This window comes from Piliocolobus tephrosceles, chromosome 13 (assembly GCF_002776525.5).
Source record: "Piliocolobus tephrosceles isolate RC106 chromosome 13, ASM277652v3, whole genome shotgun sequence".
Lineage (NCBI taxonomy): Eukaryota > Metazoa > Chordata > Mammalia > Primates > Cercopithecidae > Piliocolobus > Piliocolobus tephrosceles.
Window position 1 is genome coordinate 123,158,975 of NC_045446.1, and position 22,851 is coordinate 123,181,825.

Consider the following 22,851-nt stretch of genomic DNA (forward strand, 5'->3'; position numbering starts at 1 on the left):
AGCGGAGCTGTGCCTGGCAAGGTGTGGGCCGCCCAGAGGTGCCAGTGCTTGCAGGTTTCGCAGGGTTGGCAGACAGGAGTAGGGTGTGGCAAGCACGAATCCTGACAGTGACCAGCCAGCAGACAGTGGCTGGGAGGGTCAGATGGAGAGGAGGCTCTTTGGAGGGCTTTTTTTTTTTTTTTTGAGATACAATCTTGCTCTGTCGCCCAGGCTAGAGTGCAGTGGCGCATTCTCAGCTCACCGCAACCTCCGCCTCCCAGATTCAAGCGATTCTCCTGCCTCATGAACCTCCTGAGTAGCTGGGATTACAGACGCCCATGCCCGCGTCTGGCTAATTTGTGCATTTTTAGTAGTGACAGGGTTTCACCATCTTGGCCAGGCTGGTCTCAATCCTGACCTCATTATCCACCTGCGTTGGCCTCCCAAAGTGCTGGGATTACAGGCATGAGCCACCACGCCTGGTCTTTGGAGGTCTTTTTACGCTTTGCTGACTCAGGTTTCTTCCAAAACTGCACGAGGCCTAGACTAAACATGGCCTCAGCCAAGCAGCAAAGCTCAGGGCAGCTGTCATGAGTTACCTGTGATGCAAAGCTGGCTCCGTTTCCTTCCAGAATGGCAAATTCACTTCTCAACTGTTGGTGGCAAGTTTCACCATGAAAACATCCTGAGTACAGAAGTTATTTCCTCCTGTTGGACTGAGAAGGAAACCAAAGACAGGATAGTTATCTTAACCAAAAACTTACTCAGTTCCTACTTCTAGCCTGACACGTCTGATCTCTGAGGACTGCTGGTTGGGAAGAATGAAAGATGACTTGCGGTTGCTTCTCTGGGATGGAATAGAGGCTATTTACAGTCTCTTCAGGGCCCAGACCTCTTGTGAGAATAGCCTTGGATATTTGATTTAATTTATGCAAGAGGAAACCAAACTTTCTGGCAAATAGGAAGCACCGCTGTGTCTGCCCCTTTGCCCCACAGTGTTTGCAGAAGTATTGTAGATGGCTTATAAAGGACAGATTTAAAAGGCTGGGCCAGCCCTGCTCTGACTGCACACTGACCACTCTTCCATGACATTCGATGTCAGAGCTGGTATGAATGTGTGTCCAGGAGGAAGGGCACTAGGGAGAACATGATGCTATGAGGGGAATGACTTCTCCTGCTCCGGGTCCCCTGCAGGGGCCGGGGGAACCTTCTGCACTGTTGCTGGGCTCCACGATGCTGGCAGCCTGAGTGCTCTCTATGCCTTCTCTGTTTTGTTTATTTCTGATGTTGCCTTTGGGCTATGTGATCACATTTGTGTATTTTTCCATCCTTTTCTTCTCCTCTTCTTCTTGACTCTGGACCATTGATTCTGGACATTGGGACCTTGCTCTGCCTGCTTCTGTCCCCTGAAACTTTTATGGCCAGAATCTAGTACGTAGAAACTGAGATACCAGGTTCCCAAGTCAAGGTTTCGGTTTCCACGTGGAAGCCAACACCATCAACCGGGACTCATGCAGCCAGAGTGAGCAGAGGAGTCCCTGTCCCTGGGGCTGGCCGCGGCTCCGCTTCCACCTGTTGTGCACTTCTGACTTTTACTGGGGGGCACAATTACTGGATTGCTCACTTTCCCCCATAGTTTGGAACTGCCACCTCCCACTGATGCTTTGTGGATTATCAGTCACTAACCAGAATGCTGCCTACTATTGAAACCACGAGTGTTTGGAAGGGAAGGTCATTGTTTGTAATAAAAGACTGTGGCTGATTGTAGTTACACGGGAAGTCAGCCACAAGCCACAGCCACGCAATACATTGTAAATTCTTACAGCATTGTCATCACTAGTGTGGGATCCCACAGACTCCAATCTATGGACTTGCCTCATCCTCCCCAAGCAGCAAACAACAGAGGCAATGAGTGTGCTCTGCCTGCTCGGTGTTCCCAATTCATCTGCCCTGCTGCAAGTTGCAGTCTAGCGCAGGACTTGAACACAGAATCCTTGAGGGGTGGTGGCTTGAACTGTAATGTGGCCATGCATAGCCAGTCAATATTAAGAGCTTACCTCGGCCGGGCACGGTAGCTCACGCCTGTAATCCCAGCACTTTGGGAGGCCAAGGCGGGCAGATCATGAGGTGAGGAGAACGAGACCATCCTGGCTAACACGGTGAAACCCCGTCTTACTAAAAATACAGAAAAATTAGCTGGACCTGGTGGCGTGTCAGCTGAGACCGACCCCAGGCCAGTCAGTCTCAGCTACTTGGGAGGCTGAGGCAGGAGAATTGCTTGAACCCAGGAGGCGGAGGTTGCAGTGAGTCGAGATCACGCTACGGCACTCCAGCCTGGGCGACAGAGCGAGACTCTGTCTCAAAAAACAGACAAAACAAAGCTCACTTCTGCAGGGCCAGGTTCTAGGAAGCACCAGGGAGCTGGGGATGTGGGCCTTATCTTTAAAGGGCCTCCAGTCCAAAGTGGGAATGGGGGAAACCATGTATATAGCAAAACTTAAATAGAATATAAGCAAACATAAAATAATATAGGACAAATGGGTGGCATGAACTTATCATCGACAAATACCAGAACTATTTCCTGAAGAGGATAAATTTAGAGCAATGCTTCTCAAAGTGTGGTAGCAGCAGTCCTGGGGAGCTTATTAGAAATGTCAGTTCTCAGGCCCCACCCCAGACCCCTGAATCAGAAATACTAGGGTGGGGCCCAGCGATCTGTGTGCTCACCAGCCCTCTCAGTGGCTCTGGTGCACACTGAAGTTTGACACTCCCTGATTTCAGTGGAGGGAATAAGATGAAAATGTCCATGTTCGATTGGCCACATGCCTGCCTTTTGGAGTAATAACAGCAGCTAGTAATGATGTTTCTGGGTGTTTGCTGTGTACTAGATACTGTTCTAAGTCTTTTACCTATATCACCCCTGCTACTTCACACAGAGCCTTGTGAAGTAGGTTGTGTCATGACCGCATTATACCAGCTGATAGAAATAGACGCAGTCTAGAAGGAGACCTGCTCTCGTCTCAGCTCTGCAGCCAGCTCTGCGACTCCAGACCAGTCGGTTAAGCATGCTGTACCTGGGTTTCCATCATTTTTCAGTTGGGGTGATAAGACCTGTCTTAGCTGTCTCAGAAGATTTTTATTATAAGGATGATGTGATTAAATAGCTATGTCCTTTCAGAAGTTGGAAGTGTTAAATGCTGTTTAAAGAAGTGTGGCATTTCTTATATTGGCTCCCATGACTTGTCCCTTATTAAAGATGGTGTCCAGGTGTCTTGGAGCAGGATTATTTTGGGTTCCTTTTCTGCCACAGGATTTCACTATATAAGACAGAAGAGCCTTTGGAGAAGAAGGAGGGAGTGAAAGAGCAGAGGTCAAGGAAACAAAGCTAGAAGGGGTCTGTTCTACAGGGAGATCCTTCCGAAAAGCGATGCCTCCAACACAGAGCCCCCTTACTCAGCCTGGCGTAGCTCAGGGTCTGATAAAGAAGGGCATTGCTCTCTCTCACCAGAACTCTACTACGATCGCGGGAACCACCATGAATTTGTGTCCCTGGTGAAGGACCTGGCCCGGCCTGGAGAGATCACCCAGTCGCAGGCCTTCGACTTTGAATTTACCCACGTGGAGAAGCCGTATGAGTCCTACACGGGGCAGAATGTGAAGCTACGGTAAGTTATGTCTGCTGGTTCCCCACTGTGCCCTAGAACCTGCCCCATGTGGACGAGGACCTGTGGCTGTTCCTTCACAGGGATCCTGAGAAGGAAGAGTATTGTGAGCTGTAGCGTGCTGGTAAACCATTAACCGTGGGCCTTCTAGGAGGAAAGTGCCCCTACTTTGTAGCATGTGTCAGTTTCTATAGTGTAAGTAGCCCCACCGCGGCCAACTTCAAGCTACCTAATGTTCCTAAAGGTAGAAGTAGGAGAGATGTGCTGTTGCATCATCTGGAGACTCATGCCCTCAAGAGCAGAGAGTGTTGTAAAGGGCCGGAAAATAGGAAGTGATGAGATTTTAGCATGTCTTACCTTTGTTTTTAATAGGACTCATTTAATTGTGAGTTTACATAATTTAAATTTAAATAATTGCTGTGTTTAACAGCCAGCTCATAAAATTTCTGAAAGTTCAACAGTCAGCCAGCCCCAGCACACTCCTGCTGGCTGGGTGTCGGGAGATCCTGACCTGCTGTCCAGCTCTGCCACATAGCTGCAGTGTGATCTTGAGCTCTGTAACTCAGCTTTCTCACTTCAAAAGTGGGTAATAGATTTAGATTCTTATTCTAGATGTCCTCTTCTTTTGGGGGTGATAAGACAATAAAATTCTTAAAATGTTGACACATAGGTACATGGATTGTTTGTACTATTACAGTGTTGGAAACTCTGAGAATAGGGACTGATGCCGAGGTCTCCTGGGTGAAAAAAATCCACAGCAGATATAGACTGTTAGGTGTAACCTGGAGGTTATGTGATGCTACTGGGATAAAGCAGTCTCTCCTGTCACTCTGAACACCTGATTCCAGGTCTTGATACCATCTCATAAGATCAGCTTGTCTCCTCACCCGAGGACCTGAGTTTAGGATGGTACACACCACAGCAAGATCTTTAACTTTTCTTTCTCTATCCTCCCTTCTTGCATCAGAAGAGTGAAGGCTCTTTTTAAATCTTTGCAGAAGTGGTGGCTCGCGCCTGTAATCCTGGCACTTCAGCCAGGAATTCGACACCAGCCTGGGCAACATATTGAGACCCCATCTCTACCAGACAAAAATTTTTTTAAATTTTTTTAAAAGAAAAACATCTTTGCAGAGGGATGTAAGGCTGACATTACACCCAGTAAAGACAGGGTTTCATAATTGCACCCAGAGAATGCAGCAACAGCAAGGATTGTCTAGTCATCATTTAAGTTTGACCAACTTAAATGATGGTCATTTATTTTAATTTTTTTTTTTCTTTTGCAGTTGATTTGTCTTAAGTGTTTGTACGGCAGAAAGAAAGGTGTTGAAAACAGTCTAGTGGTGCCTTGAAAAATTAAACAGAATTACCACATGATCTAGCGATTCCACTTTTGGATCCACTTCTGGATCCAAAAAATGGAAAACAGGATCTCGAACGGATGTGTGTACACCCATATTCACAGCAGCATTATTCACAGTCACCAAAAGGTAGAAACAACCCAGATGTCCTCAGTGGGTGAATGGATAAAGAAAATGTGTTTCGTCCATACGGTGAACTATTATACAGCCTTCAAAAGGAAGGACGTTCTGTCCTATGCTACAACATGGGTGAACCAAAAGGACATCATGCTATGGAAACAAGCCAGTCACAAAAGGACAAATACTGTCTGATTCTATGTCTGAGGTACCCGGAGCAGTCAGATTCATAGAGACAGAAAGTAGAAAGGTAGAGGCCCAGGGCTGAGGGGAGGAAGAAATGGGGGTTGGTGTTTAATGAGTAGAGTTTCAGGGGTAGAAGGTGGAAAAGTTCTGGAGACTGATGGTGATGTTTGCACAACAATATGAATATCATTAATGCCACTGAACTGTCTAATTAAAAGTTGTTAAAGTGGTAAATTTTATGTTACGTGTATTTTGCCACAATCAAATAGAAGTGTTGACGTCCAAATCATATGAAGACTTTAGGATTCATGTTGTGAAAGAGAGGAGATAAAGATGGGAAAATTAGTTGAGGACGGTTTAAAGATGGAACTTCCAGATAAAAGCTTTTTCTTATTACACGGGCAGAGGGAAAACATGAAGAGATTATTGTGGGCTTCTTTTTTGTCTTTAGGCAGGAAAAGGTTATTTTGGAAGATTTAGGCAGAGAGGGAAAGGGAAAAGGTTATTTTGGAAGATTGGAGTCCATATATAGCATTTGGTGGATGGGAAAAGTCTGGAGACAAAACTCTCAGAAGGCTGTTGTGAGGCCCTCAGAGGATGATTTTGGTGGCTGTCATGGGCACAGAGAGAACGGAGGGAATGTGATCGACACCGGCAGAGATTACCAGTGAGTGGAGGCATGCAGAGGGAGACAGAGGGCTATCAGGAGGAAGAAATGATCTGGAGGTAGGGTGATTCATCCAGCTCTAGAGGGCAGGCTGAAGTACTGGCAAAACAGAGAAAGCATAAAAGTTTACCAGGCAATTGGAAGTGCAAACCTGGCACTAAGGACAGAGGGGACACTTAGAAATGTGCGTTCAGGACTGGTCCGCTCCGAGGTCATAACTGATATGTTTTTGAAGAAAGGGAGCACAGGGAGAGGAGAACCAGGACACACTGGGGATGGCAGGAGGAGGGGGGGTGCATCAGGGCAGCGCCCCTGCGGAACCACGGGAAGAGTGTTTCAGGCAAGACATATTTCACGGGACGCAGGATCAAGGGCTGCTGGATTTGGCACCTGGGAGGCCATGGGTTACTGACTCGAGGTGAGCAGTTTCTCTTGGGTGGTGGAGACAGAAGCAAGGGGTTGGGAGGAGTGGTTCGTGGAGAAGCTTCAGCCGCTGGTGCAGAACCTGCCTTGTGACAGTTGTCTCTGAAGAAAGAAAGGGGAAGTATGGTAGGTCCAGAGGGCAAGGCCTGGAGAGGGTTCTTGGGATTGGTGACTTTGGAAACCAATTTTTTCAATCAGCTCAGAGGACAAAACCTTTAGCTAGAGGGAGATTGAGGATCTTGGGGAAATCAGAATATGTAGAAGGATCCAGATGCTGGACCAAGGCTTCCACATTAGAAAATCATGTGGGAAGCTTTTCAAAATGCGAATGCCTGTGTCCCTTTCCAGGGCAGTCACATATCAGGTGTGCCCAGGCAACAGGATTCTTCAAGCTCTCCTTTCCAGATTTCACTGTGCATCCATATGGAGAGTTCTTGTGACGGAGTGGGGAGGAGAGGTCTTGAGAGGGAGAGGTGCCGTTGGAGAGAGGATGGGTGAAGATGCACAGACATGTTTAGGCCCTAAGTGAGGAACAAAGCAGAGAAAGGAGCACATTGTAAGCCTTGACTGGGAAGGCCTTCATATACTTAGTGGAGTAAAAGTCAGTGTCTTCCCAGACAGCGGGATGGGGAGTCTCGGGAGCCTGAGCAGTCAGAAGAGGGCTAGGGACAGACGTCTTAGGCAGTGTGATGGAGGGTACTGAGGTGAACCGAAAGGATCCCCAAGCAGCAGCCAGTGCCACACAGCGGATAGTAGCCGAAATGTGTAGTTGGTCTGGTTAGGATATCTTTATAACTTTATCTGTAATGCTTGACAGGTGGTGGGGATTATCTAAGTTTTATTTAAAAGAAAATACAATGTATTACATTACATTAGATTAGATTAAAATAATGTTTTATGGAGAAGGAAATACAATTAAAGAGCTCCTCCTCGTTGAGTGTTAGCACAGGTGCTGGGAATGACAGTGCTGCACTGGCGGGCCACAGAGAGCAGCTTGTTAAACCCTTCAGGACTGTGTCTCTATCTTCTCTCTCATCCCCTCCGCAGCAACGTCCTCCCCCAGGATCCTAGGTTCAGCCAGAGACTTGTCATTCAACAGACCAGGTCCTGTCTGCCTCTGTTGCATACGAGGTTTGCTCTTCTGGAATGCCCTTTTCTCCCTCCACACAGCACTGGATCACACATCTCAGTTAGCCCTTTCCATGTGTTCCCATCTCTGTTTGCCCGTCTGCCCTCTGTGAACTGTGAGCTTCCCATCAGACTGTATCTTACTCATCCTGTGCTTAGCCCAGTGCTTAGCTCAATCAATGTTTGCGGAATGAATAGATGACTTAATTTCTCTCTTTCCTAGTCCCCTCTTTTAATTTAAAAAAGGTTTATTGGGACACTTTAAAAAGGTTTATTGATGGAATATTGTTCCGTGAACAAACATGCAAAGATAAAAGTACGAGACAGACTCCTTTGCCCCCAAAATCAGGAGTTAGATGATGAAATAAAACCTGTACACAAGTACATGGTCAGTAGTGGTAAGGGCCATGAAAGGCCCAAGAATAGCAAGTGATTGGGGTACAAGGCAGAGAAATCACTTTCCCTTACAGCAAGATTCTTGACCCGGGGACATGGGCTCCATAAAGGGATTTGGGGGAAGGGTCTTTGAACTCCCTAGAATTGTGGTTGAAAAGTTCTCTGTATAGGAACATATGTGTAGCTTTCCCTGGAAGAGGGTCTGTAACTTCTTAAAGGGATACAAAGCCCTCAAGGGTTAAGAACCTTTGTACAGGCTTCTCTCAAGTGGGCCAGTTGGGTACCTATATCAGGTAGCATCTGGAGAATGGCAGTGTTTATTCATGACAGTTCCGTCTCCTAACAGCTATTTCCTTCGAGCTACCATCAGCCGCCGCCTCAATGATGTTGTCAAGGAGATGGACATTGTAGTTCACACCCTCAGCACATACCCGGAGCTGAACTCTTCCATCAAGATGGAGGTTGGGATCGAGGACTGTCTGCACATTGAATTTGAGTACAATAAATCCAAGTAAGTGTCTCAGTGCCAAGGTTGTGAAATGATTATTTAAGGAGGTTAAGATGGGACTTGATCCAAATGCAAACTGATGGCACTCCGTGACTCGACGGCTTGGTGGTGGCATGCGGTGGGGGAAGACTGGGGGGGCCATCCAGTGAGTGTATATGGCAGGCTGGCTGCAGCTGGACCGACTGCGACGTAAACACTTCATTTACCTAAACTAAACTATATTCAACTAAAGTGGTGTATTTAAGTCAAACATCCTGCGATGCCTCTCAAAGTCAAGCTAAACTAACTTGAGGTTATTTGTTTTGGAATTCTAGCTTCAGCTATTTCCTGCTACTGATAAGAACAATCTCAGAATACCATTCCATTATCATGTGTTCCCTCCATCTATGTCTTCAGAAATCAAAGCGAGGAAACCAAAGTTTGGCCATGATTTGCTGCTTCCTCCCTGAACTAAAATGAATTGTAGCAAAGAATATTGGATTTCTTTTTTTCAAGATGGGGTCTTGCTTTGTCACCCAGCCTGGGATGCAGTGGCACAGTCATGGCTTACTGCAGCCTTGACCTACTGGACTCAAGCATTTCTCCCACCTCCGCCCTTACAAGTAGCTAGGAGCACAGACATGCACCACCACACCCAGCTAATTTGTGTCCGTGTGTGTGTGTGTAGATCTAAGGTTTTGTAATGTTTCCCAGGCTGGTCTTGAACTACTGAACTTAAGTGATCTGCCTGCCTTGGCTTCCCAAAGTGCTGGGACTACAGGCATGAGCCACCATGCCCAGCCCTGATGTACTTTTTATAAAGGTCTTAAAATAACTTTATTTTAACTGGCAAGTTGGGAAGATGTAAATCTTGTAAACTGTGTTTACTGTTAAAACATCAAAATAATTGGTTGTAAATAAATCACAACCGTGATTTATTTTCTGACAGCATATTTCAAAAGCATCTTTCTTTTGAATAGGATATTCCTGAAAATGTTTGGAACTCAAATATCCAAAAGTAAAAAGGGTATTCTATTCACAGAGAGCTATAAAAAAAAGCCACAAAGTCGCCAGGCGTGGTGGCTCACGCCTACAATCCCAGCACTTTGGGAGGCCGAGGTGGGTGGATCACGAGGTCAGGAGATTGAGACCATCCTGGCTAACATGGTGAAACCCCGTCTCTACTAAAAAAATACAAAAAAGATTAGCCGGGCGTGGCGGGCACCTGTAGTCCCAGCTACTCGGGAGGCTGAGGCAGGAGAATGGCATGAACTCGGGAGGCGGAGCTCGCAGTGAGCCGAGATGGCACCACTGCACTCCAGCCTGGGTGACAGAATGAGACTCCGTCTCAAACAAAACACAACAAAAGCCAGAGTTTCTAAGTAGGATTTTCATTGTGGCATCCCCTGGATCCACTGTCATCGGAGGCTCGAGCAGTGGGAGCTGCACCAGGTGGCTCACCTTTGAAGGGTCAGGAACAGAACTTTTTAAAACTAGGAACATATGTGGTTCTTGGAACAGGGTTGAAGGAATGGTGTTTTTTTCTCCCCTGGCAGGCCTGGCACCTAGAGGGCCCCAGGAAAATGACCAGTGTGACCCAGAATTGGCTCTGCCTGGCCTAAGCCCACCAGTGAACAGAGAGTGGGGCAAGGAGGCTGATCTGGGCCTGGCATGGGAACAGGCTCTTCCCCTTTCTCCTCACAGCCTCAGGGCTCTGTGGTTCTGCCCAGAAAGGGGCCATCCAAAGTGCCTACCCACTCCTGCCCTGGCCACCTGGTGAAGGCAGAGGCCGGCCGCTGTGCTACCTGTAGGAGTTCAAAGCAGCCACTGGTCAGCAGTGCAGGCCAGACCAAAGCTGGCGTGGAAAAGGTGCTCTAGAGGCAGGGACGGGACGCTTCCAGACCACACCTCTCCTCGCACCACGGGCTGCTCTGTGTGAAGTGCCTGATTTCAGTGTCAGAGAACCCTGGACTCGGAACCAGGTCCTGTTCTGCCACTAAGAAGTTGGGCTGAGGTTAGCAGGTGCTAACATTGTCTACCTCGGCTTCTCATCTGTAAAAGGATGGAGGAGCTTGGACCAGGTCAGTGGGTTTCAAACACACAGAAAGTGTGAGGTGGCAGAGGAGCCAGGGCCCTTAGACCCTCTGGCCTTCCACTTTTCTTCCATCCACAAGCAGCATTTTTGTTGTTGTTTTTTTAACTCTCCCTGCTCATACCTGGAGCAGCTTTTGCTTCCATATAACATTTAGAATAAAGGAATGTGTGATTTGTAGGAGTTTGAAAACATCTCGAATCCATGGTCTGTGAGCATCGCCTGTAAGATGGCACAGGTGTTCTCCTGCTGCTTTTGCAAACTTGCTGCGGCTGTTTCCTCAGGTGTCTGCAAATCTTCCTGTAGGCTGTGCACAGAGGGTGGGTGTGAAACAGTGGGGAACACTCCAGCCTGGGGACTAGGATCCTGGGTTTACCACCTTTCTCTTCCCCCTACTGACATCCTGGTTATCCAAGAGAACGTGATCTCTTTTCTTCCAACTTCTGTTCTTCACCTGTAATGTAAGGAGGCTGAATTCTGATGTCTATGCCAGCATTCTTATCCTGTGAGCTGAGCATCAGGTTTTGAGATTTTATTCTCTCTCTCTCTCATGCCTGATACAGGCTGTGCACATGTAGACTATTGACTGACCCAAAGAGAAAAGCTGGAGGGTCAGGAAGTGTTACCCAATGTGGTTCACTTTGTAACAGCTCACAAGGCCAGGCCAGCGGAGCCCAGAAAGCAGGCGCTGATGCTGAGAGTGATTTGCTCTTCTTGCTCTACTGCTGCTGCCTGGCCTGTCGGCCTAGAGCAGACAGAACTGTGTGCTTTGAGCCATCCAGGCCCAGTTCCCAAAGACATTGTGTGGAGATGAGAGGAAGGGAGAGACTGGTCCCTGCACTTGGGGGACTAGTGTCTCATACATTAGGATATCTTTCAAAAATACGAATATAAAAGGTACTAAAGCAGCTGCATGCTGGGGAGATAGAGGAGATGAACAAACGTGAATGGGTACCATGCCCGAGAGACGTCCTTTGCGTGGGATGTGGAAGGGACAGAAGCTACTTTAATCCAAGTAAAGACCACACTGGGAACCCGTTCAGCCACAGCCGTGCGGGCAGTGATGGGTGAGCGTGTCCTGCAACCGGACCTTTAACCAGCACGCTTGGCCGTGGCGTGTGCACTCTGCTGAAACGGAAAGGTCTGGTCACAGTACCAACATCTTCCTGTCCTTTCTGTTCCCCAGATACCACTTGAAAGATGTCATTGTAGGGAAGATATACTTCCTGCTGGTGAGAATCAAAATCAAGCACATGGAGATAGACATCATCAAGCGAGAAACGACGGGCACAGGCCCCAACGTGTACCACGAGAACGACACGATCGCCAAGTACGAGATCATGGACGGGGCACCCGTGCGAGGTGAGACTCCAAGCCCAGGCCTCGGCCACCACAGCTTTTCTCCTATGTCCTGCACAGAACTCTGGAGGGGCTTGGGGGATTACACTGTCGAAGTAAGATGTCCTCTTAACCTGTAACTTATTAATCTCCCAGTTTACACCGTGGGTGCCAATAAGGAAGAAAAGGAAGGCTGAGTATGTAGAACTTCAGGCTACTATCCCATCTTCACCCTGAAAAGTTCCGCTTAGACTTGGATAATATACTGGGCTTGTACTTAAGATTGAACCTCAAGCATCGCTTTGGAAAGTCCAGGTTGAGCAGATGTGGTTTGAACAGGTTTCTACCTCTTCCTGTTGACATTCTGGCATTCTCTGCTGCTGGGGAGCAAGGGATGCCTGCACAGCAGCCGTCTGTGACTTGGTTCTAGCACCGATTTATTCTCTGAATTCACTCGTCAGGTAGAAAGAGCATTACTAGATACTTCAGCCACCACCACCAGGTGCTCAGATAGCCCTGGAACTTGCTGGAAGTGTCCTCTCCCAATCCCAGGGAGCTAACGTTACATCTGGGATAGTGGAGCTGGAAGCCCTTTGTCATTTGGGGACCATGATTATCTGGAAGAAGCGATGCTTTACATTCTTCATTGGCTCTTTAGCCACTCTTCAGGAATGGTGAAGACTGTCTTCATTTCGAAGTGCGTGGTGCTTCCAGGGTTTTTATTTGGCTTATTCCATTTACTCCCACAGGCTGTTCTATGTGGGAGGAGGAGTGCCACAGATTTAGCTGCCTGCAGCTCTGGGGACACTCGGGTGTTACCGTGCCAGGCTCTTGGAGGGCTGGGACCAAGCTCTCCTGACACTCTCTGATGTCCCATTTTGTCACTGGCTGTGCAAATAGAGCCAGCTGTCATTTTTCCTGTATAAATGAAATGGGTCACTGAGAATCCATGTAAAACAGCAGATAATTATAAGATGACTTATATTTAGCTTTAGACCACATTATAGGTTTGGCCTTTCTTGGTAGAATTACTGCCCTAATTTTGTTGCACTGATACTAGAAAAGGCCTGATGTTAGAGCTGGAAGGGATCTATAGTACATGCTGTCCAATTCTCTAACTTCCCCATGAGAAAACGAAGGTCCAGAGGAAGCAGCACACTTAACTCACAAATCAGAAAAGCAGTTCATGCAGAACTGAGGCCGTAGTGAGGACTTTCTGCTTTCCAGACCACCATACCACCCTGCCAGTCCACACAAGAGGAAGGATGTATTTTGGGGGGTATACACTGAGGATGGAGAAAGATGGCATCAGAACTGCTGGGTGAAACGGTGACTTAACTGGACTTTGACAGCTGCCTCTTGAAAACCCAAAAACTAAGCATACTGCATGTAATCAAAAAATGCTTATACTAATAATACCCCTCTGCTGTTCCCACTCAGTTGCTCTCTGTTTTGGAGGAGACATAAGCTGCAACATGACCTGGAGTGAAATTGGAAAGTCACATTTTTGTTTCAGCCACCTGCTGGGCAGCAGAGCGAGTGCACCTTCCCAGAAGGCAGAAGTGCTCCTGTGCTGCACTCCAGTGGCCTCTCTGCAGTGGTCAGAGTGACCTGGCATAAGGGAGAGTGCGTCACGTTGCCTACTGTGCTGACTCCTGCCTTCCTCCTACAGGAGAGTCCATCCCGATCCGGCTCTTCCTGGCAGGGTATGAGCTCACGCCCACCATGCGGGACATCAACAAGAAGTTCTCTGTGCGCTATTACCTCAACCTGGTGCTGATAGACGAGGAGGAGCGGCGCTACTTCAAGCAGCAGGTGAGGGCCAGGCTCCTCCTCCAGGCCCCGATGCCCTTGGGACAGAACAGGAGGCTGTCTGTCCTGTGGAAGGTCAGGCTCCATTTTTGCCAAGAGGTGGGAACATCAGGTCGCCCACAATGGCACAACAAGAAAGAGGATCCCCATTTGGCATTAGAGTCTGCTTCCTCGGGCCTGCTCCTGCAACCACCTGCCCTTCTGGCCCACACCAGGGACAGTGAGGTGCCGGCAGCCGCTGCCTTTGGTGAGAGAGGAGCAGAGGAGGTCCTTACCCAAGATTCCCCAGGACAAAGTTGGGAGCCTCTGGAAACCTGTCCCCGTGCCTCCCTCTAAGGTGTCACACTGCCCCCTTTCAATTCTGCAGGAAGTGGTGTTGTGGCGGAAGGGTGACATCGTACGGAAGAGCATGTCCCACCAGGCGGCCATCGCCTCACAGCGCTTCGAGGGCACCACCTCCCTGGGTGATGTGCGGACCCCCAGCCAGCTGTCTGACAACAACTGCAGGCAGTAGGCCCCCAGGGCCAAGAAGATGCTGGGCATCCACCCAGCACCCCCATCTACCAACACCAGCGGCTGGGGGCGGGGGCGGACCTTGTGAGGCTCAGTTGACCCGTTACTTGCAACCTGAAAACAAATCATGTTTTTGACTTAAATTCTTTTTTCTGGAGAACCCAAGGGGCTTGGGGTGGGAAGCAGTCTCCTTGGGATTCTGTGGCCGATGTGGGATAGGAGAGGTAGCATCCTGGAAGCCAGCTTCTGTGGGGAACATGAGCCCCCTTCCTCGCGGGGCTGCCTTGCGTCTTAGAGGAGGGAGAGCAGAGAGCACGCATCCTTGGCTCCTGGCTCTCCGAGCTTCCTGATGCAGGATCTGAGCATGTCCCTGGGATTGTGAGCTGCCAACAGGGCCCTGGGTGGTCACATCTCGTACTCCCCTCTACTGTCCCTGAGGTAGTGGCAGGAGTTGGGCCAGCCCCCACTAAATGGCAGGGGGAAGACTCATGATTGGGAAGCTACCTCTTTGGGAATCTTGGATGTGGTGATCTGAGGTTCCCACAGGCCACCTCCTGGCCACTCACTGCTGGGACCCAGGCACCTCCCTTCTCCATCCTCTCTGGATTGTCAGTAGTGTCCTGGAACAGAAGCCTGTGGAATGGCCTTGGGAACAGAGAAGCCCTGGGGTCAGTGTCGTGCATCGATGGCGGCAGTGTTGAACCCAGGAGGCTGAACCCAGCCACCAAGGAAGATCAGTGCATGGCAACTGCCTGCCTTCACGTCGCTCCACTCGGTAACCCCAAGGTCTGGGCTGTTCTAGGTATTACTCCATGTGCCCCAACAAGCCCTTAACAAGACGGCCTATTTCCCTTAAGAAGCAATCCTAGGAAGGGGCCTTGATCCCTCCGCCTTGCTGAGAGTGAACCCTCGTCTCTCCTCACCCTCCATTTCATTTCTGGGAATTGAGGTTTAGTTTCGAACCGTTGGCAAGGCTGTTCTTACTAATGCCCAAGCCCCTTTACCCCTCTCCCGATAGGTTACACACAGGAGACCAGGGCCTCCGCAGAAGGCTGCTGCCACACTTCCAAATCATTCTGCTTGCCAAATATGTCATCTTCACCAGTTGACTGACCCAAGTTTAGGACCGTTGGTATTGTGTGTTTAAAAAAAACACATATAAAAAACTCTTGCGAGTATTCTTGGTATGCCAGAGAGGAAGGCACTTCTCCCTCTGTGGCCCTGCGCTGGGGCCTATGGTAGCAAAGTTGTTTAGTGTCCTTTTTCTGCCTCCCCTGGAAATGACAGGCACTACTCTCCTATTGGCCTCCCTTCCCTTTATAGAAAGACCAAGCAGGCCCCACTGGCCAACAGGTACAGTGTTTGGCGGTCAGAGTTCTCAGTCATTTGGAAAGTTTAGGAGTTGGTTCCTGTGTCACCTTGCAGTTAGTGCGGGAAAGGAAGACTCCCATTCCTGAGATCAGTGCAGTCTTAGGCCTTTGGCAGGGTTCATGGATCAGAGCTGAGACTGGAGGCAGAGGCATTTGGGGTAGCCTGGGAGGGTAACTGGGGGCAGCAGAACCAAGGCAGGTAAGGTTGTTTCCCCCATGCCGGGTCCCGTGTTCAGGTGCGATGCACAATCCTCATGGGAACAGGACCACCCATGCGCTGCCCTTGATGATCAAGGTTGGGGCTTAAGTGGATGAGGGAGGCAGGTTCTGGGTTCCTTGCCTTTTCAGAGCATGAGGTCAGGCTGTTTGCCTCCTTTTCCTAGCTGATATTGACTAGAAGCATTTGTCAATTCCTTTGCCTCCCAACTGACAACACACATTCCTTTTCCAACCTTCCTAACATCTTAAACCTTTCTTCTGGGAGAACTAGAAGGTAGAATTTGCTTTGATTCTCTCAGGCGCTGTGCACAAGCCAGGTCTTCTGTTTTCTCTTACTCTACCCACAGTCTTGCCTTCTCTATCCAACTGTGAAAGTGAGGGGAGGCTCCTGTCCCCCTCTCTTAAGGTCCCCAAACCTGGGAGTGCATAGGTACTAAATCAAGCAGTGCAACTTGTAATTAAGCAGCTGCAGTGTTTACATGTTTCTTAATGTGTCATCTTTTCAATGGCTGTATTTTAAAAGAAGAACATTTGTTTTAATGGTCTTTCTGATTAAAGGAAGCCCCTGTGGCTTTGGAGGCATTGTGCCCGTGGTCCACCAAGTTCTGTGGTCTCTTCCGTCTTACATGGTCCCATCTCTGACGCTTGGGGAAAGACAAATCCCTGCCCTGATTTCCCTACATACTGCCTGTGCTCTCACTGTATAGCCCCTGGTGGAAAATGATGAATACTTTATTAGCCACCTGTTTGAGACAAGCATATGGCTGAGAAATGAATTCAGTTCTTATCCCTATCTGGCAATTTACCTAGAACTGCTCATGGGATGGTTTAAACCTCTGTGGGAGCCAGATGATGTAAGGGGCAGGTGAGCAAGGCTGGTGTAGAAAGACAAGTTCATTCCATTGGGTGTTACCAGACTGAGGGTCTCAGCCCTACCTCCTGCAATTTGCTACAGAACTACTAGTGATCGTGAAGAAAGACGGCGGAGGCAGCCTTGCATCTTGGAGCGGCCAGAGGAGCCCGCCTGGAGGTAAGAGGTCTGCAGCGGGGAGTATCCCACTGCACTCAGTGTGGTTTTAGAAGAAAAGTTTTTCAACTTTGATATTTTATTGAAAAAAGTACACAAAAACTACTTAGCTACACAAGCCCAGGTGAGCATAACAAGCAAGCCCCACACATCTTCTTTTGTCTCGGAGTAATTTCTTGCCCATTCCAGCAGTTAATACCTCAGTTAATTTGGTTCCTTTTCCTCCAGGCTCAAAACAAAATCAAACTCTTCTAAAAAAAAAAAAAGGGGCGGGGTGGGGAGGAAGAATTAGGTATTAATGTCTCCTCTTGAACAGGAAAGTTGTACCAGGCACAGGTACATTTTACATGGTACTAAGGCGAGCAGTCATTCTTTCAAAACTATTTACCAGGTGCCAAGCACTGTAGAGTACTGGGTCATAGTAACAGGTAACTCAGGCCACATTCCCTCCCTCATGGATGTTACAGGTGAGGATGCTGACAGAAAGGTGAAGCACCATTGCCCAAGTTTCATCAGCTAGTAAGTGGGAATTCATGAGGTCATTCTGGTATACGGACGACACAGGAGAGGGCCCACTCTTACCTTGCGTCAGGGGTTGGATTGATAATCTCTGGCGACTGAAGAGAACCATATTTTTTAAGGGGCCACCAGTAGCTTTGTGAGCTTGATGATAGGATTTGAGCTCAGCCAGGGGAATGAAACGCTTCATCATCCGAACAAACTGTACGTCCACCTATGTGACGATAGTGTACATGATAGAAAGATGTGTCTAGGCTGACTCTGCCCACTGTATTTTTAACCGCCTGCAGGAAGCGCCTGTCTCGTCAGTATCACCTCATCTGAGTAAGCGCTGGGCTGTGTACCTTGCCCTACATTCACCCCGACCGTCTTCCTCCCCTTGTTCATCCTTCCCGCCATGAAATGGAAGCACAGTCTTTACCATGGACCACTTAGGGTTGTCCTCTTTGCTAGATGGGTCATAATGGGGATTGTTTTTCTCAAACTGTGTGTGGTCTGGGTAAGCCTCTTTCACAATCTGAAACCAAAACAGAAGTTTTGAATCATTTGCCTGCAGTCAGCTCCACAGCCAATCTTTAATCCATATCCAACTTTCATTTCTTACCCTGAACGTTCTTACCCCATCTGCCTTGCTGTAGAGCCAATGGGGGCTCAGAAATTTGGAAATAATATAAAGTCTAATATATAGACTAGGAAATCAACTCTGTTTTTACAAAAATCTTAAAAATATGCTCTAAAAACAAATGGCAAAGGTTATTACTGGTACTACTGTTTTTTTCCCACCTGCACAGTTAATAATTTTATCCTGATAAGCTTGCAGGAGCTACCATCAGGCCTGTTTTCAAGTGAGATCAAGACTTAGAGGTAGAGTGAAGTCTGCTAGTGGGACCTGAAATGAAGGCCTGCTTTGTTTTCAGTTGTTGTCGTACAGGGACGGGCCAGGGCAGTTTTTCCCGACTCCTGTACAAGGGGGATGGGGTGGGGGGAGTGCACTTTCTTGTTACCTAATTAAGGTGTATCCCTTTATATCTACGTAAGTGAGTCTCCCCGGAGGGAAAGGGATTCACACCAAAACCTGTCCAACTAACCTTCATAAGTCCTGCGATACCTGGCTCTTTGCAGTTGCTATGGTAGAAGAAGGCTTCTTCACCCAGCTTCATGGCTCTAAGGAAGTTCCGAGCCTGTCTCAGGGGAGAAGAAAGAGTAACTATCCTCCCATCAGCTGGAAAGTACTAGCTTTTAGCAGACATCAAGTCTTTTAATAGATGGGTTTTTCTTGTTTGCACTTCTCAATTCATTAGAAAGTCCTTCTCCTTTGCCAGGACACCCAGACTTTTACCAGGACGCTGGCCAGAACACAGGCAAATTGCAGATTTCATGCGGCATACTTAAGCTATTTTTAAATACATTATCAGGTTTGGTTCTGAAAAAGGCCACCTTGGCCAAGAGGTTCTGCTACTGAGGAAGTCAGGAGGAGGAGGCAGCCTTTTATCCCACCTGGGTCTCAGGGTACCTCCTCCTTACCCTCTTACCTGGTAGTTACGGACACCATCCCAGCATGTTGTCTGTTTGGGCTGCGCTTTGAGATCCTCAATGCTGAACTAGGCAAGAGAAAATAAATTCAATCATTAAACAATCCTTGGCCAGTTAGTAAGCATATATGGAAGGAGACAGTTCCTTCCCCAACAGTGAGAGGGGCCACTGGCTATAGAGGAAATACGTAGTTCACTGGGAAGTGGCTCCACAGAGACACTTCTGTTGGGTGAATGTTAGTAAGCCTTGTGTTACCTTGTTATCCTTACTAATTATGAGGATTAGCTGAATGGATAATCTAGATGATAAAGTAATCTGCTGGATACTTACATTTCACTTTATATTTCTTCTATAATATTTCTGCTTATATTTTTCCCAGGCTATATTAAATTCCCTGAAATATACATCAACTGTTGGCAGGGAGACACCTAGGAGCATGGCAGGTGGTCAGAGAAACGTAACGTAAGATTGAGGTTGGCAAACTATAGCCTTCAGGGCAAATCTAACCCCATGCTGGATTTTGTGAATAAAGTTGAACTTTAACACAACCACAGCTGTTTATGTATTAACTCTGGCCACTCTCTTGCTACAAGGGCAGGGTTGCAACACAGACTAACACGCACAAGCCTACGAAATTTACTATCTGGCCCTTTGTAGCAAAAGTTAGCCAACCCCTGCCCTAGGTAGGTTCATAAACCAGTTGATGGTAATAAACCCTGCCGATTTTATTCATTTTTACCTTTTTCCTACCCTTCAAAGATAAGCTGGGGATGGAACCCCATTTAAAAACCACCATGAAGGGACTGGAGACAGGTCAAGGATCTTACCTTCACATCTACACCTTTCTCTAGTCGGCTCTCTGGCTCTGACTTCATCAGCCAGTGGCTGCTTAGATTCTTCACACAGTTTTTAGTGGCTGAAGTCTTCTGAGGGTTGGAGTCCTCCACTTTAGCTAATGCCTCACCTGAGTTCTCAGTTTTGGTGCGTTTTCCTGAGAGTCCCTTGTCTGCAACAGGAGAAGCAAAAAGAAAAGATCATGCTTGTTAGAGGCAATGTTTCATCATGGAGAAAGCTTATGCTTTGGAGTCAGGCCTGGATTCAAACCATGGATCCATTACCAGCTGTAAGACCTTAATCTTACCATTAAGAAGCTTTCCTTATCTATAAAAATTAGACAGGAATACCTACCTTACAGGGTGTCTTCTGGGTTATGTATTCAATAGGATAAGAACACCTTACAGGGCTGTTCAGGATTAAAAGTCCTGGCCGGGCGCGGTGGCTCAAGCCTGTAATCCCAGCACTTTGGGAGGCCGAGGCGGGCGGATCACGAGGTCAGGAGATCGAGACCATCCTGGCTAACACGGTGAGACCCCATCTCTACTAAAAATACAAAAAACTAGCCGGGCGAGGTGGCGGGCACCTGTAGTCCCAGCTACTCGGGAGGCTGAGGCAGGAGAATGGTGTAAACCCGGAAGGCGGAGCTTGCAGTGAGCTGAGATCCGGCCACTGCACTCCACTCCGGGCGACAGAGCGAGACTCCACCTCAAAAAAAATAAAATAAAATAAAAAATAAAAGTCCTGACAGTAGTCAAATGTTTTCCTTTCCTCACTCTCTCTTCTATGCCTTTGCATAGGAAAAAGGAAACTGAGCACCTACTTGCAGCTATTTTGAAGCATAAATGAGATAATACAAAAGGCCTAGACAATGCCTAGCATTACAATAAAAGCTCAATAAAAGCATTATTATTCTCATCTCATGCTTCTTTCCCTCTTGCTCACTGTGGCTCATGGCCCGTCTCCTTTCTGCTCCTTGAAGGTGCCAATAAAAGTTGAAAGTAACAGTTCATTTAGGACATTGTAGAAATGGTGATGATTCGATTTCATCCCAAGACAATTAGAATGTGCCTGAAACACAGTAGGCATTCAGTAGCTAAGTTCAATTACTATATGACAGGGCCCAAGGTCTGTGTGTTACCCTAACCTTAACTCGGTTTATCTACATAACCTGTGAGACGTACTCTTCATCTGGGAAGCATGCTCCAGATCACACATCCAGTAATGGTGGAGTCAAGATATGAGGTCAGCACCTGTCACTGAGGTCTGTCTGAAGCTACTGAATGACTATACTGCCTCTGAATTTAGTCCAAGTCCCTACATCAATTGTCATTAAATATTATTTATGGATATCTAATGCTCTGAACCCAGTATACCTTCCTAACCTAGTTTCCTGATGGCCCCTTAGGAGTTAACAGGCACACTGCAAACACCACATATTGATACATAACTGCAATGTGCCGTAGTATATCTGGAACCCCTGTCATTACCAAAAGAGGTACTTTCTGCACCTTCCAATGCTCCTCCTCCTCCATCCACTTAGAGTGCCATCCATCTTTGTGAATATAAAAACGACATCACGTTTTCTTAGTACTAAACTTTGCCCATGATAAGTCTCCCATTCTTCAAGGCTGGGCTCAAATCCCACTTCCTTCTCGAAGCCTTCCTGTGCTTCCTCCCTCCACAACCGTAGCAATCCTTTCTCCTGAACCCCATCACATCTGTTTGCAGTTTACCCAGCAGCAGGGGCTTTGTATTCGTTAGCACACCACCTGGTATCGCAGTCTTTGTGCGTAACAACCATTGCCTGAATAAACCAGAAAAAGTAACTCTTAAGTAGGAGCTTGGTGAGACAAAGAAGATGGAGAGCGATTAAGGATAATTCAGTAAAAAATCACAAAGGGTTCTCTCAACAAGCAGGGAGTGAAAAATGAAGAGTATTAAACACGCTCTTCGAGAAAGATTCTTTCTTGGGCTGCCTTTGTGCAGCCTCGGGGCAGCTCACCTGAACCAGAAGTCCCAGCCAGCCTCTTCCGAGGTCTCGACATGGTCACCCTGCAGGGGACTGAAGTGCGGAAGATTCTGGAATCAACGGAGATACAAGAAAGAATGCTAATGTCCTCCAAAACCCGCGCAGAGCGAGATGGGGGCAACGAGAGGCAGCCTAGAATGTCTCCAACTTTTGCGAAACACAGACACCTGTGTTTGAGCCCCTCAAATCCTTCCCTCCGTTATCTGCGCCATTTCCGTCTCGCATAACCTGCCCCTAAACTCTTCTCGGTTCTTTCCTTGGTCCTTCTCGTCCAGGAACCCCTCTCTCAGTATGTAGTTCACTGGGAAGTGGCTCCACAGAGACACTTCTGTTGGGTGAATATAAGTAAGCCTTGTGTTACCCTGTTATCCTTGCTAATTATGAGAAGCAACTGAATGGACAATACAGATGATAGAGTAATCTACCGGCTACAAACCCACCTCTCTGCAGACGCGACTGCGGTCCGCCTCCCCCGCGCCGGAGACAGCGCGACCCCGCGGCGCTAGGTGGGCGGTGCGACTCTGCGGCGCCGAGGCCCCGAGGACTTCTGGGAATTGTAGTCGTGGCCCGGTTTGGAGCCCACCAGGCGCCTGGGTTGTCAGGGCTCGTGGGAGGACTACAACCCCCAGGGTGCAGTGGGGCAGACGGTGCCGGGTCGCAGGTACAGCCAGTGCGAGCGCAGCAGAGGTCGGAGGCTTTCAGGCCTTTAGCTGAACGCGAAGCTGCAGTGGCGATGTTGGCGAGAGGCTGCAGGCGCCTTGGGGTGAGCCTCGGCGGCCTGCCCGGCGGTCTCCGTGCCCTCGTCCAGACCGGCCACCGGAGCTTGAGCTCATGCATCGACCGTAAGGATCTGCTGGGCGGGCAGGAGGACAGGTGTCCAGAGCCCTGGTGGACATATGTCCGCGCGGGACTGCAGGCTCCCCGCTCCATCCAGTCCACCCGGCGTCAGCTCCCTTTCCGGCCAGTCACTCCCCCGGCCTGGCTCTCTACTCTGGCCGGTCACCCCCGGCCCGGCTGCCAGCTCCGACCCGTCACCGCCGGCCCGTCTTCCCACTCCGGCCGGTCACCACCATCCAGGTCCCCGTCTGGTCCGTCACCCCCGCCTGGGTTCCCCTCCGGCCGGTCACCCCCGCCCGGGTCCTCCTCCGGCCCGTCACCC

At 48.5% G+C, this 22,851-nt stretch overlaps 3 protein-coding genes across 5 annotated transcripts in view; 2 read left to right on the forward strand and 1 right to left on the reverse strand.

Moving 5' to 3' along the window:
* The window catches only part of VPS26B (VPS26, retromer complex component B), a 22,782-nt gene extending 6,433 nt beyond the window's left edge, over positions 1–16,349 (forward strand). Inside the window, exons 2-6 of the mRNA XM_023185907.3 lie at positions 3,488–3,644; positions 8,263–8,427; positions 11,682–11,857; positions 13,506–13,648; positions 14,013–16,349. Of these exons, the coding sequence (XP_023041675.1) occupies positions 3,488–3,644; positions 8,263–8,427; positions 11,682–11,857; positions 13,506–13,648; positions 14,013–14,159 (788 nt within the window). The 3' untranslated portion in view covers positions 14,160–16,349. The remainder of the gene's footprint in view (positions 1–3,487; positions 3,645–8,262; positions 8,428–11,681; positions 11,858–13,505; positions 13,649–14,012) is intronic.
* Positions 16,350–16,835: 486 nt separating this feature from the next.
* THYN1 (thymocyte nuclear protein 1) lies at positions 16,836–22,228 on the reverse strand. Of its 2 annotated transcripts, none has more exons than XM_023185908.1 (8): positions 22,133–22,228; positions 21,666–21,742; positions 19,654–19,832; positions 18,826–18,894; positions 18,382–18,474; positions 17,715–17,810; positions 17,357–17,507; positions 16,836–17,025 (listed from the first exon to the last, which is right to left on the reverse strand). In XM_023185908.1, the coding sequence occupies exons 2-8, from the start codon at positions 21,706–21,708 to the stop codon at positions 16,979–16,981; spliced, it is 678 nt and encodes a 225-aa protein (XP_023041676.1). In that variant the 5' UTR covers positions 21,709–21,742; positions 22,133–22,228; the 3' UTR covers positions 16,836–16,978. The 2 variants fall into 2 exon arrangements, with proteins under 2 accessions (XP_023041676.1, XP_023041678.1); XM_023185910.1 differs by having other exon boundaries at positions 21,666–21,725; positions 22,133–22,220.
* Positions 22,229–22,325: 97 nt separating this feature from the next.
* The window catches only part of ACAD8 (acyl-CoA dehydrogenase family member 8), a 12,184-nt gene continuing 11,658 nt past the window's right edge, over positions 22,326–22,851 (forward strand). For both annotated transcript variants that reach the window (XR_002725164.1, XM_023185911.1), the window contains exon 1: positions 22,326–22,534. Coding sequence is in view for 1 of the 2 variants with exons in the window: in XM_023185911.1 (XP_023041679.1) it covers positions 22,426–22,534 (109 nt within the window). In the remaining variant the exon portion in view is untranslated. The remainder of the gene's footprint in view (positions 22,535–22,851) is intronic.

Bases quoted from the DNA above. Each gene is read 5' to 3' on its own strand.
- THYN1 (XM_023185908.1), bottom strand. From the start codon at position 21,708: ATGTCGAGACCTCGGAAGAGGCTGGCTGGGACTTCTGGTTCAG. The intron at 18,475-18,825 runs GTAAGAGGGTAA...CCCCTGAGACAG, and splicing joins ATGGTGTCCGTAACTACCAG to GCTCGGAACTTCCTTAGAGC. The intron at 17,508-17,714 runs GTAAAGACTGTG...ATCGTCACATAG, and splicing joins ACAACCCTAAGTGGTCCATG to GTGGACGTACAGTTTGTTCG.